Consider the following 12,646-nt stretch of genomic DNA (forward strand, 5'->3'; position numbering starts at 1 on the left):
TCATTTTTAGGTAGGTTCCATCAATGCCTATTTTGTTAACCGTTTTTATCATAAAAGGGTGTTGAATTTTGTCAAATGCTTTTTCTGCATCTAATGAGAGTATCATATGGTTTTTGTTTTTGCTTCTATTTATGTGGTGAATTACATTTATAGATTTACGTATGTTGAACCACCCCTGCATCTCGGGGATGAAGCCCACTTGGTCGTGGTGGATTACTTTTTTGATAAGTACTTGGATTCGATTTGCTACTATTTTATTGAAAATTTTTGCATCTATATTGATGAGGGAAATTGGTCTGTAGTTCTCTATTTTTGTTGTGTCCTTTCCAGGTTTTGGTATTAATGTTATATTGGCTTGATAGAACGTGTTGGGGAGAACTCCATCCTTCTCAATATTGGAGAATAGTTTATGTAGGATGGGCACCAGTTCTTCTTTGTATGTATGGTAAAATTCAGGTGTGAACCCATCTGGACCAGGGCTTTTCTTTTTGGGAAGGTTTTTTATTGCTGTTTCGATTTCAGTTCTTGATATTGGTCTGTTCAGGTACTCTATTTCTTCCTGGTTGAGCCTGGGAAGACTATGTGTTTCTAAAAATTTGTCCATTTCCTCCACGTTCTCCAGTTTGTGTGCATAAAGATTTTTGTAGAATTCATAGATGATATCTTGTATCTCTGTAGCGTCGGTTGTGATTTCTCCTTTCATGTTCCTAATGGAGGTTATTAGAGATTTTAGTTTTGTGCTCTTGGTTAGTCTAGCCAGAGATGTGTCTATTTTGTTTATCTTTTCAAAGAACCAGCTTTTTGTTTTATTGATTTCCCTTATAGTTTCTTTGTTGTCCTTTTCATTTAGTTCTGATTTGATCTTAGTAATTTCTCGCCTTCTGCTGGGTTTGGGATCGTTCTGTTCTTCTTTCTCCAGCTCTTTGAGTCTATTCGTTAGGTTGTCTATTTGCATGTTTTCTGTCTTTTTGATATAGGCATTTATGGATATGAATTTTCCTCTCAGGACTGCTTTAGCTGCATCCCATAGATTTTGATAAGTTGTATCTCCATTGTCATTTAATTCAAAGAAATTTTTGATTTCCATCTTGATTTCTTCTTTTATAGAATAATTATTCAGGAGAAGGCTTTTTAGCTTCCATGACTTTGAGTACGAGTGAGGGTTTCTGTTTGTGATCATTGTTACTTTTATTCCGCTGTGATCTGAGAAGATGCATGGTATAATTTCTATTTTTTTGAATTTTTGAAGACATGATTTATGTCCTAGGACATGGTCAATCTTAGAGAATGTCCCGTGAGCTGATGAGAAGAATGTATATTCTGTGGACTTTGGGTAGAATGTCCTATAGATGTCAGCCATGCCCATTTGTTCTAGCATTCTATTTAGGTCCATTATGTCTTTGTTTATTTTCTGTTTAGAGGATCTGTCCTGTACTGTCAGTGGGGTGTTAAAGTCTCCAGCTATTACAGTATTGTTATCTATCATTTGGTTGAGATCTAGTAGGGTTTGCTTTATGAATCTAGGTGCACCTAGGTTGGGTGCATATATATTGAGTATAGTCATGGCTTCTTGATGAATTGTGCCTTTAATCAGTATGTAGTAGCCATCTTTGTCTTTTATTATTTTTGTTGGTTTGAAAGCTAAGTTATTGGAAATTAAGATTGCCACACCAGCTTTCTTTTGGTTACCATTTGCTTGAAATATCGATTTCCATCCTTTTATTTTCAGTCTAAATGCATCTTTGCAGGTTAGGTGAGTTTCTTGAAGACAGCAGATACTTGGATTGTGTTTTTTTTATCCATTGGGCCAGTCTATGTCTCTTGAGCGGGGAGTTCAAGCCATTCACATGTATTGAGAAAACTGATAAGTGAGACAGTTTTTTGTTCAGCTTGTTGGGTAGAACTTCATTGTGATGTTTTCTCTCCTGGGCCATTGTGGTATCTGGAATTTGATCTTTAGCTCTTGAGTAGTTTTACATTCGTGGGTCTTTCTTGTGCTGATCCGTGTGTAATTCTCTTTGGAGTACTTCTTGGAGGGCTGGTCTTGTCTTGGTGAATTCCCTCAATCTTTGTTTATCTGAGAATGTCTTGATTTCTCCTTCGTATAGAAAACTTAGCTTAGCTGGGTACAAGATTCTAGGCTGGGCATTATTCTGTTTCAGAAGCGTGAAAATGGGGCCCCAACCTCTTCTTGCTTGTAAGGTTTCAGCTGAGAAATCTGGCGTAATTCCGATGGGTTTTCCTTTGTAAGTTACTTGTTTCTTTCTCCTTACAGCTCGGAGAAGTGACTCTTTAGTGGATATTTTGGTCAGCCTGATGACTACGTGGCGTGGTGTTTTCCTATTTGCTATGAATCTCCCAGGGGTCCTTTGAGCTTCTTGAATCTGTATGTCTAGAGTATTGGCAAGGCCTGGAAAATTTTCCTCGATTATGTCTTCAAATAGCTTGTCCAACCCTTGCTTATTATCTTCTTCACCCTCAGGAATGCCAATAACTCTCAAGTTAGGTTTCTTCACATAATCCCACATTTCTTGAAGACTCAGATCATTTCTCTTACTTTTTCGATCTATCTCTGTGACTGACTTATTTAGTTGGAAGGAGTTATCTTCAATTTCTGAGATTCTTTCCTCTGTTTGATCTACCCTTCTCTTGAGACTTTCCACAGTGTTTTGTAGCTCTCTGAGTGAATTCTTCATTTCTAGGAGTTCAGTTTGTTTTTTCTTCAATATTTCAATTTCCTTAGTGAATTTTTCCTCCAAATCCTGTATTTTTTTTGTGTTTTCCTTGTGTTGTTTATCCATTGATTCTTGTATATTATTCAGCTTGTTTATGATCCATAATTGGAATTCTTCCTGTGACATGTTGGTGTTTTGAGTCTGGTTTGTGTCAAATGGTTCGAAGCTGGTATTTCTCTTTGGGGATGAGCTTTCCGTTTGATTCTTTGTGCTCTCCGTGTTTTTTCGCTGGGCCCTTCCTATCTAGATTTATCGTTGGATCTTTACTTATAGATTTAGTCTGATTAACAGCACTCTTTGTGCTCTATTCTTAGGCTGTGAAGCAGTCTAGGTATGTTGCTTCTTTTGGCAAGAGGGGGAGACTGTTGTGTATTGTTTAGAGATTTTTCTGTTTCCGTTGGGGGACTGCTTCCGATGGGTCCAATCCTAGAGGATTGGAGTGATCCAGGACCGCTTTGGCAAGTTAGGACACTGTGTTGTGGTCTTTCAGAAGGCAGGCAGGGTCCACACTAATAGTAGACCGAAATTCTCTTTGTTTGTTTGTTTGTTTGTTTCCCTTTGGTTCTTCCTCTATAGGGGAGGTTTCTGTCTCTATCTGCAGGCAAGATACTAGCTATTGGGAGAGGACGGTGACCTCGCTTGCTCAGTGCCCCAGTTGCTGTAGCTCCCACGGGCAAAAGTCTGCCTTGGCCCAATGTCCCCAGGGATCAGGTTCCACACTCTCGCTTCTGGAGAAGTATTCAGTGTTTACACTTGGGCGGGGACCCTATATAAGGTCCGTGGACCAGGGGAGAGGGCCGTCCAGGGAGCCTCTTGGTACCCTATTGCTCCACAGTGACTTGGCTGTGGGCCCTAAAATGGCGATTGCATGCCTGCAGATCACCGGCACTGGGGGTGACTGCTCAGGATCCGGTATGTACCAGAGCCAGGGACCTGGCCCATTCCGAAGCTCACCGTGGGTCCCCAGTTAGAAGGCGAAAAGAGAGAAGAAAGAAAAAAAAAGAAAAAAGAAAAGGAAAGAAAGTAAAGAAAGAGGAGAAAACGAAAGAGAAAAGAAGAAAAAGAAAGTAAAAAGAAAAAAAAGAAAAAAAAAAGAAAAAAAGAAAAGAAGCACCAAAAGCCAAACCAAAAAACACCAAAAACACCAACAAAAATTAACAAAAACAAACTACATAGCACCTCACCACACCGCACAGCAGAAAGATACACAAATCTGAAGTATATAGTTCAGCGACTCAATGTTTTTTTTTTGTTTGTTTGTTTTATGCCTTAGCACAGCTCCGCCCCTTCACTTCCCGAGATCATTGAATTTTGCAGCATGGCAAAGAGAATAAAAAGCAAGTGCTGGATTTCAGTCCCTGCCATCTTGGCACCAGAGTGCTGGTGGTCCCCTGATTTCCCTGCTCTCTTAAATATTATTTCTGTGTCTGTGTCTGTGTTTCTTTCGTCTCTTGCAATACATTCTGCCTGGGGACCCTATCTTTATTGGGGACGTCATGAACCCCTGATAGTAAAAGAGTTAGAGGGAAATGAGATTTCCTTTGCCCAGACTTTCTGAAATGTTTAACCATCACTTAGAGTATATTGAGTATTTCATTCTAATTATCCACTTTTACAAATCTTTTCTTTTTTCTTTTGGTATTTTGTCTTTAATGTGAAAAACTTTTTCACAAGATTGTAAATTTGAAGGACTTGGAAGGTACAAACTGCAAACATATTTATACTTTTTGTAATAGCAAATTCATGATTTGGACTTATTAATCATTTGATAAACATTTGACAATTAGCAGGAAAGTATTTATTTTCACTTGGTGTGATTCTTTTAATTCATTTTACAAAATATTTCACCTCATGAATCATTGATATGATCACAGAAATGAATTGGGCATGATTATTGAATGTATTCTCATTTCTTTTTTTTATTTCAGCTTATTGTGGGGGTACAAAAGTTTAGGTTATGTATGTTGCCCTTGCCCTCCCCCCCCCCGAGTCAGAGCTTCAAACGTGTTCATCTCCTAGACGGTGCACATTGCACTCATATGTATGTATACACCCATCCCCTCCCCCACACACATCTGCCTGACACCTGATTAATGTTATTCCTGAATGTACTCTTAGGTGATGATCAGTGAAACCAATTTTCTGGTGAGTACATGTGGTGCTTATTTTTCCATTCTTGGGATACTTCACTTAGTAGAATGGGTTCCAACTCTATCCAGGAGAACATAAGAGATTCCATATCCCCATTATTTCTTATAGCTGAGTAGGACTCCATGGTATACATATACCACATTTTATTAATCCACTCATGTATTGATGGGCACTTGGGTTGTTGCCACATCTCTGCAATTGTGAATTGTGCTGCTATAAACATTTGGGTGCAGATGTCTTTTCTATAGAATGTCTTTTGTTCTTTTGGGTAGATGCCCAATAATGGGATTGCTGGATCGAATGGTAGGTCTACTTGTATCTGTTTAAGGTGTCTCCATATTGCTTTCCACAGAGGTTGCACTAGTTTGCAGTTCCACCAGCAGTGTGTGAGTGTTTCTGTCTCTCTGCATCCATGCCAACATTTATTGTTATGGGAATTTTTGACAAAGGCCATTCTCACTGGAGTTAAGTGATATCTCATTGTGGTTTTGATTTGCATTTTCCTAATGATTAGAGATGTTGAGCATTTTTTCACATGTCTGTGGTCTTTCTCCTGTCTCCTTTAAAAAATTTCTGTTCATGTCCTTTGCCCACTTTTTGATAGGGTTGTTTGATTTTTTTCTTGCTGATTTTCCTGAGTTCTAAATAGATTCTAGTTATCAGTCTTCCTGGATTTTTGTTTGCTTTTTAAATTAATTTTTTTGTATTATTATATTTTTGTATTTATAATTATTGGTATATCACAATTGTACACATTTTTGTGGTACAGGTGATATTTTGACATCTGTATGCAGCGTGTAATGATCAAGTCAGGGTAATTGGGATTTCCATCATCTCAGACATTTACCTTTTCTTTGCATTGGTATCATTATAATTCTTTTCTTCTAGCTCTTTTGAAATACACAATCAATTAATTGTTAACTATAGGTATAATTAGGTATAGGTTAACTATAGGTATAATTCTTAACTATAATTTCCCTACAGTACTATTGGTTTCTAGAACTTATTCTTTCTGTGTAAATGAGTTTTATACCCTGTGACTGATTTCTCTCTTGGCAGGATGGCTGAACGCTGTCTGAGTAGCAGAAGTGGGACTCAGTGCTTGCTTTTGTTACTCACAGACACACTACTTCCTTTCTGTTGTGTCTGGTGACAGCGCCTACAACTGAAGGTGATTTTTCAGAAGTAAATACTTAATACAGGCAAATAACTCACGATCTTTCCTGACATGAAACAAGACCTCCATAAATATTATTTTTAGTGATGACTAATGTTGTTATTGCTGATATTAGTGTTTTTTTCCTAAATTGCCCTTCTTTGTAAACTAAGAGTGTTCATAAACTAGGTCCCACTGGGTAGTAGATAACTATTGAATGGGTTCGTGTCCACGTTGGAGCAAAGCCGTGAATGACATACCTCCATTCCTGAATCCATCTTAGTTTAAGTGGAAAATAAGAATATAACAACAGCAATTAACAATATTAGTCGTCATTAAAAGTAATATTTATTGAAGACATTTTGTGTCAGACAATATTGTGAGTTATTTGCTTGTGTTAAGTATTTACTTCTCAAAAATCACCACCAGTTGTAGCTGCTATGGTCAGACACAATAGAAAGAAGGAGAAAATCTCTTAGTAAAGAAAGGAAATGATCAGATCCTGTTTCTTCCATTCAGACAGAGGCAAGCCATCCTACCCAACCCCCCTCCACCACTGCTCTCAGTTTGTACCCCCTTGCTCAACGGATGAGGAGATACCTCCCTTTTTATATCACAGGCACCATTTCAAATTAATTTTCTCATAATGATCCTAAAGCATGTACTTTTGTTGGTATATAATAATCCTAATATGTGTACTCACACAATGTCAAGTGAAAATAACAACAACAAAAAAATATGCTAAGCACTACTAAAATGAATTAGACTTAAATTCAGACCCATATGTGAAACTAAAGAAACTATTGTCAGGGCATCTCATGTGCTCAGGCTCCTTCCAAGGCCATATCTTGATTTAGATTTTTTATTGCTTCTTTCCTTCTCTTTCCTTCCCTTTCTTTCCTTTTCCTTCCCTTTTTTTCCCTTTCCTTCCCTTCCCTCCACTCCCCTCCCCTTCCCTTCCCTTTTTGGTTTGTTTGTATGTTTTTAGAGACAGTCTTGCTAGAGTGCATTGGTGTCAGCCTAGCTCACAGCAACAGCAACCTCAAACTCCTGGGCTCAAGGAAGCCTCCTGTCTCACCCTCCTGAGTAGTTGGGACTGTAGGTGTGCACCCCCACACCTGGCTAATTTTTTCTAATTTTAATAGAGACAGGGTCTAGCTCTTGCTCAGGCTGGTCTCCAACTCCTGACCTCAAGCTATCCCACCTCAGCCTCCCAGAGTGCTAGGACGACAGGTGGAAGCCACTGCGCCCAACCTCTTATTTCCTTTTTCATAAGGGGAACACCCAACATGGCACATGTTTCAAGCTTCTAACTTAGGTTTGTCCCATCACATTCCAGAAATATCCCATCAGTGATTTCCTTCCAAAATGGACAGTGATGTTTCAACCGTGGAGTTACCTTTCTGTGGAAATTGTTATAAAGTGTTGTACAGAAAAGGGAGTCAGACTATGACAAACTAAAGAAAACAACAAATATTATAGTGACGGAAAATAAGGGTAGGATGCATGTGAGCATTTAATAGAAACTTTATAACCCAGTTAAGTACAGGGTAAGCCTGTGTAGCTTTCCTCTGAATTTTAACTTACCTCACCTTGCCTCCTAAATTGTTGCACTTTTTTTTTTTTGCTTTTATATCTGAGCAAAGGAGTTGCATTTTGCCATGCATGGAATTTTGTAGGGAGATTGGTCAAAAGTCAACCTTACCTTAACTTTCTCAGATTAAATAAATACCACTTCAGTAGAACCAGATTGAGTGAATACGTACCATTATCTAATTTCCTCTCTATGCACTCAAGCAAAACTAACTCTTAATGGTTATAGCAGTTATAATTGTACCTGTGGACTTTCAGAGATCTGAGTCCTCAACTTCTGTGACCATAACAACCATTTAAAGATTTTCTTTTGAAAAAAATTATAATATGTAATACAGACCATCACCTATGTTAGATAATTTTGGGGAATATCATATTTATGCAGCTTATTAAATATTATATATAAGTTGGTTAATTACATAGATTCCCATCTATATGTACATCTTAACTGTGTATAGAATAAGAAATATTTTTTAAAAACTTATCAGTTGACTTGATTCATTCACATTGTATGCCTGTATACATCATGTGTATTCTATAAAGGTATACAACTATTATGTACTCAGAATACATTAAAATTTAAAAAGAATTTAGTTGAAAATTATTTGATTTTTTTTTCTGATTTAGGTTCAATTTTATTGGCAAAAGTATTTTATAAGTGGTGATTATTTTTTATTTGAACAAATATATTTCAAATATTCTCCTTAAGTCAATTTTATCTTCATTTTTGGAATAAAGACATTAGATCTAATAAAGCATCACTTGGTATGTATACAGTGTGTTTAGTTACTGACTAGATACCAAGTTTTCCCAGAGGGTCTCTTAGATAAAGAATATGAGCATCAACCTTGATTAGGCAGTGAGCTCACTTAATGTGAAAGGTTAAATGGCTTATATAGGATGAGGAAATGGTGGCTTTTTTGTTTAAATTCTGCTTTCCACTGAATTTTTTTATGGTAAAGGATTGAAGGCTTATTTTATAAGGCAAAAATCAACAATCTTCCAAATTCATAGTGTGTAATAGGTACTAAATTGTGCTTCAAATTAGAGATCTCAGAAGTTTAGGATTTCTTTTTCAGAAGTGTCACATTACATAGCTTGATTACTTGGAATATATGTCATTTAGCTTTCAAAGCTTTTTCATATATATGATCAACAGATATAATTTATTGAAATGGATTAAAGAGGCTTTATATATACAACAAGATTGAATGAATTTTTAAACTGATTATTTTATAAATGAAAGGCAACCTGTGTTTATGTGTGTCTGTCTGAGGAAGACCTGCTCTCCAGGCTGTACCTTACCCTTCAGTCGCAAAGGCAGGGCCTGGTGGGGGCGAAGAGGACCATTCACGGCAACCGTCACTCAGCTCGCGCCGACTAGCTGCTTAGAAAACTATTTTTGAAGTAAATCAGAACAATTGCAGCCCCCTGACAAATTCACTGTAACTCACGTAAAGAAAAATTTTGAAACTATTCTCAGACACACTCCTTAAAGGTATGCATTTTATGTGAATAATTCTGCAGAGTGAATTCTATGCTTTTTCTCCTATGCTCTTATTTTTGATTGGGAATACTACCGGGCTATATACACTATCCGGGTGTTACTGAAGTTATATTTGCAAAAACAACATCAAGGTATGTATTTGAGATTTGTTTGGTCTTATATTGGATTCAGATCATCTCAGGGTTGCAGGACAGAGGCGCTGGGGCAGGTTGGTGTGGTGATGTAGGGTCGGTGCTTGTGAGCCCCGTGCGTCCTCTACCCGACAGCGTAACCCTGAAGGGTCACTGCATTCTTACTGCGCTAGGAAACATGGATCCTTCTTCCTCACTTTAACCTCAAAATTTAACATTGTACTTAGCATGTAATCACATTTAACAATATTTTGGAATTATGGGAGTTTGGAAATAGGTAAAATATTCCAAAAACCCAAATACATGGTGACATTTTTTTTCAGTTTTAACAAAACACACTATTTCTAAGTTGCGTGGCCCCCTGGCAGTGAATTGTTATAATTCTTCCAGTTTAAAAGTTTACTTTAGTATTGCCCGGGGAATATTAATGAGATACAGATTTCATACCAGTTGCCTCCAGGTCTTTGCATTTCTCTAGTTCTCATCTCCCGTAATAAGTTACCTAACTTCTTGAAATCATTGTATAAGAAGGATTTTAAATAAAAGCAGAATTCAAAATTCAAGATAAATGTGGAGGTCAATGATGTGAAAATGTATACATATGATCGTGAGAATCATAGAGGGCTACATCACGATGAATAAATATGAATTTAATTGCTTATTTGATCAAGTTTTTCAAGAGGAAATGTGTGGCTTTCAGGACGTGGGTCTAATAATAGTAAACTAGTTCTCAGCTCTGTCATGGTAAGCAGAAGTGTTAATGTTGATTCTTCTGTCCCTGCCAAAGGACTGGGATTGGTTTAAGACACACTTTAAATGGATGTTTATCTTAAATTGCTTAACTCACACTGAAGGTCCAAGCCATTTGCTCGTGGAGTGACTGCCTTATAATCATATGCCTTTGTGACCGGAAAGGGCAGTATTTTTAAAGTATAGTGTTATAAAATATATGATATACATATATGTATATCACATAAAATATATAGTTCTTAATATACTTCTTGTTCATTAATTGAAACTTTTCTTTGGAATTTCGTCTAAACAATTGTAATTTTTGATGTGGTGTGAGGAGGTTGGGAAGAGGGAATTTCTTTTAGGAGTTCTTTACAGAACCTGAGGTTATTTTTTAGAAACTTCTGTGCTTATCATAGCACATTTCTCTCACATATCAGGTGAAGTATTTGTATTTGTAAAACACCGTATATGCCATAACCCCAAATTAAGTGCTTCAACATTATAAAGAGGATTTTACCTGTTAATACCTACCAGCAAATGATGTTTTGTAATCAAAGGTGGGACAAAACCCAATTCAACATCTTGTAAGAAAGGCTTAAGAGTCCTGTCCTTATTGGGGTCAAATGAAGAGAATGACATATATCTATGAATGAAATATATCTATTAAAATCTCACAGAATTTTTAATTATATTTAATGTTTCTCTCAAATGACAGTCAACATTATTAGATGGAACTCTTCAGGTATTAAATGCTTTAATATTTTGATTTAAGCCATGAACACGGGAAATCAAAGTTTTGGGACAGATTTTATACTTCTTGGGCTTTTCCAATATGGCCAAATGAACACTTTGCTCTTTGCTGCCGTCGTCATAATCTTTTTGGTGGCTCTGATGGGGAATGTCATACTGATCCACCTCATTCGACTGGACGCCAGACTCCACACCCCGATGTACTGGCTGCTCAGCCAGCTCTCCACCATCGACATGATGTACATCTCCACCACCATGCCCAAGATGGCAATGGACTTTCTCTCACAGAGTAAGACCATTACCGTTTTGGGCTGTGAGATTCAAACATATATGTTCTTGGTCCTCGGTGGGACTGAAGCTCTTCTTCTAGGTTTCATGTCTTATGATCGATATGTAGCCATCTGCCATCCTTTACGTTACCCTACACTCATGAGCAAGAAGACCTGCTGCTTCATGGTTTCATGTGCATGGACCAGTAGTTCTGTCAACTCTTTAGTACATACGCTCTATGTATTTCAGCTTCCATTCTGTAGGTCTCGGCTCATTAACCACTTTTTCTGTGAAGTTCCATCTCTACTGCCATTGGTGTGTCAGGACACGTCCCAGTATGAGCATACTGTCCTGCTGAGTGGGCTTATTATTCTGCTGCTACCATTCATGGCCATTCTAGCTTCCTACGCTCGTGTGCTTACTGTCGTGTTCCAGATGAGCTCAGGTAAAGGACAGAAAAAAGCTATTTCCACTTGCTCCTCCCACCTGACTGTGGCAAGCCTATTCTATATGACCACTCTGTTTACCTATACGAGGCCACACTCCTTGCATTCCCCTTCACAGGATAGGGTGGTGGCAGTATTTTATGCCATTATCACCCCTCTTCTGAACCCATTTATCTATAGCCTGCGGAATAAGGATGTCCTGGGAGCTGCGAGGAGACTGTTGGCATAATGGATATTGATGCAGGTAGTATGTCTTTAGGAACCCCTTATTGACTGAGGATTAACAACTGCAAAAGCTGTTCGTGAATTCTATCTGGGATGATGTAAGAGTGGGTTTTCTGTACAAAAGCCAGAGAAAACAGTGTGCTTATCAAACTTGTTTAAATTCTAAGGGAATAGAATTCAACTCTATCAACTCAATGTTCTAATGGCATTAATAATTTTACTGTCTTGTTTGTACTCTGAAATTCAATCCATAGGAAATAAAATCCACCCAAATATTTAGCGTCAAGAAAATCTGTATAACAACCAAAGTTAATACAGAGAAAACTACATCCATTCATTAGCTGAACAAATGCTTTAATGCTTTAACCACGTGTGTGATGGTGTCACAGGCACTTGTGATGTAGGAGGAAACCAAAATAAAAACTGACAGAAATTTATGCTGATCAGCAACCTTAATTCCATCTGCAATCTTAAATTCCCTCTGCTATATAACCTTAACGTATTGACAAGTTCCAGAAATTAGGACATTGACATCTTTCATGGGCCATTTCTCTTCCTACCTCTTTAATGTTCTTTATAAAGCTATATGCATAAAACAAGAACACCAAGGCCAACTCCTCGCAACACCAAGGCCTGACTGATAATACCTGACTACTGGCCAGCTCTGACTGGCAGGGGCTACTTATCTCAGGAGAGGAATGTTCAATTTCTAAACCTAGACCATTTGCACCCTTTGTGGGTGGCTTAATTTACCTTACCATGATGCTTTCATTTTACTGTATCTGCTTAAATACTTCAATAAAACTTAAAATATAAAAAGTTCAATAAAAATTTTAAATGTACTACAGAGAATTCAAGGAAACAAGATCACAATGATTTCATTAAATTATACTGTGCTTTTGTGTCACGTAACATGGACTGTTCCTTATTTATATTTTTCAACATTT

At 37.5% G+C, this 12,646-nt stretch overlaps 1 protein-coding gene across 1 annotated transcript; it reads left to right on the forward strand.

The window, feature by feature from the left end:
• The first annotated feature begins 10,767 nt into the window (after positions 1 to 10,767).
• Positions 10,768 to 11,703, forward strand: LOC138382899 (olfactory receptor 2AK2-like). Its single transcript, XM_069467512.1, has one exon. It carries the CDS (start codon positions 10,783 to 10,785, stop codon positions 11,701 to 11,703), a length of 921 nt encoding a protein of 306 aa, XP_069323613.1. The 5' UTR covers positions 10,768 to 10,782.
• The last annotated feature ends 943 nt before the right edge of the window (positions 11,704 to 12,646 follow it).

This window comes from Eulemur rufifrons, chromosome 4 (genome assembly GCF_041146395.1).
Source record: "Eulemur rufifrons isolate Redbay chromosome 4, OSU_ERuf_1, whole genome shotgun sequence".
NCBI lineage: Eukaryota > Metazoa > Chordata > Mammalia > Primates > Lemuridae > Eulemur > Eulemur rufifrons.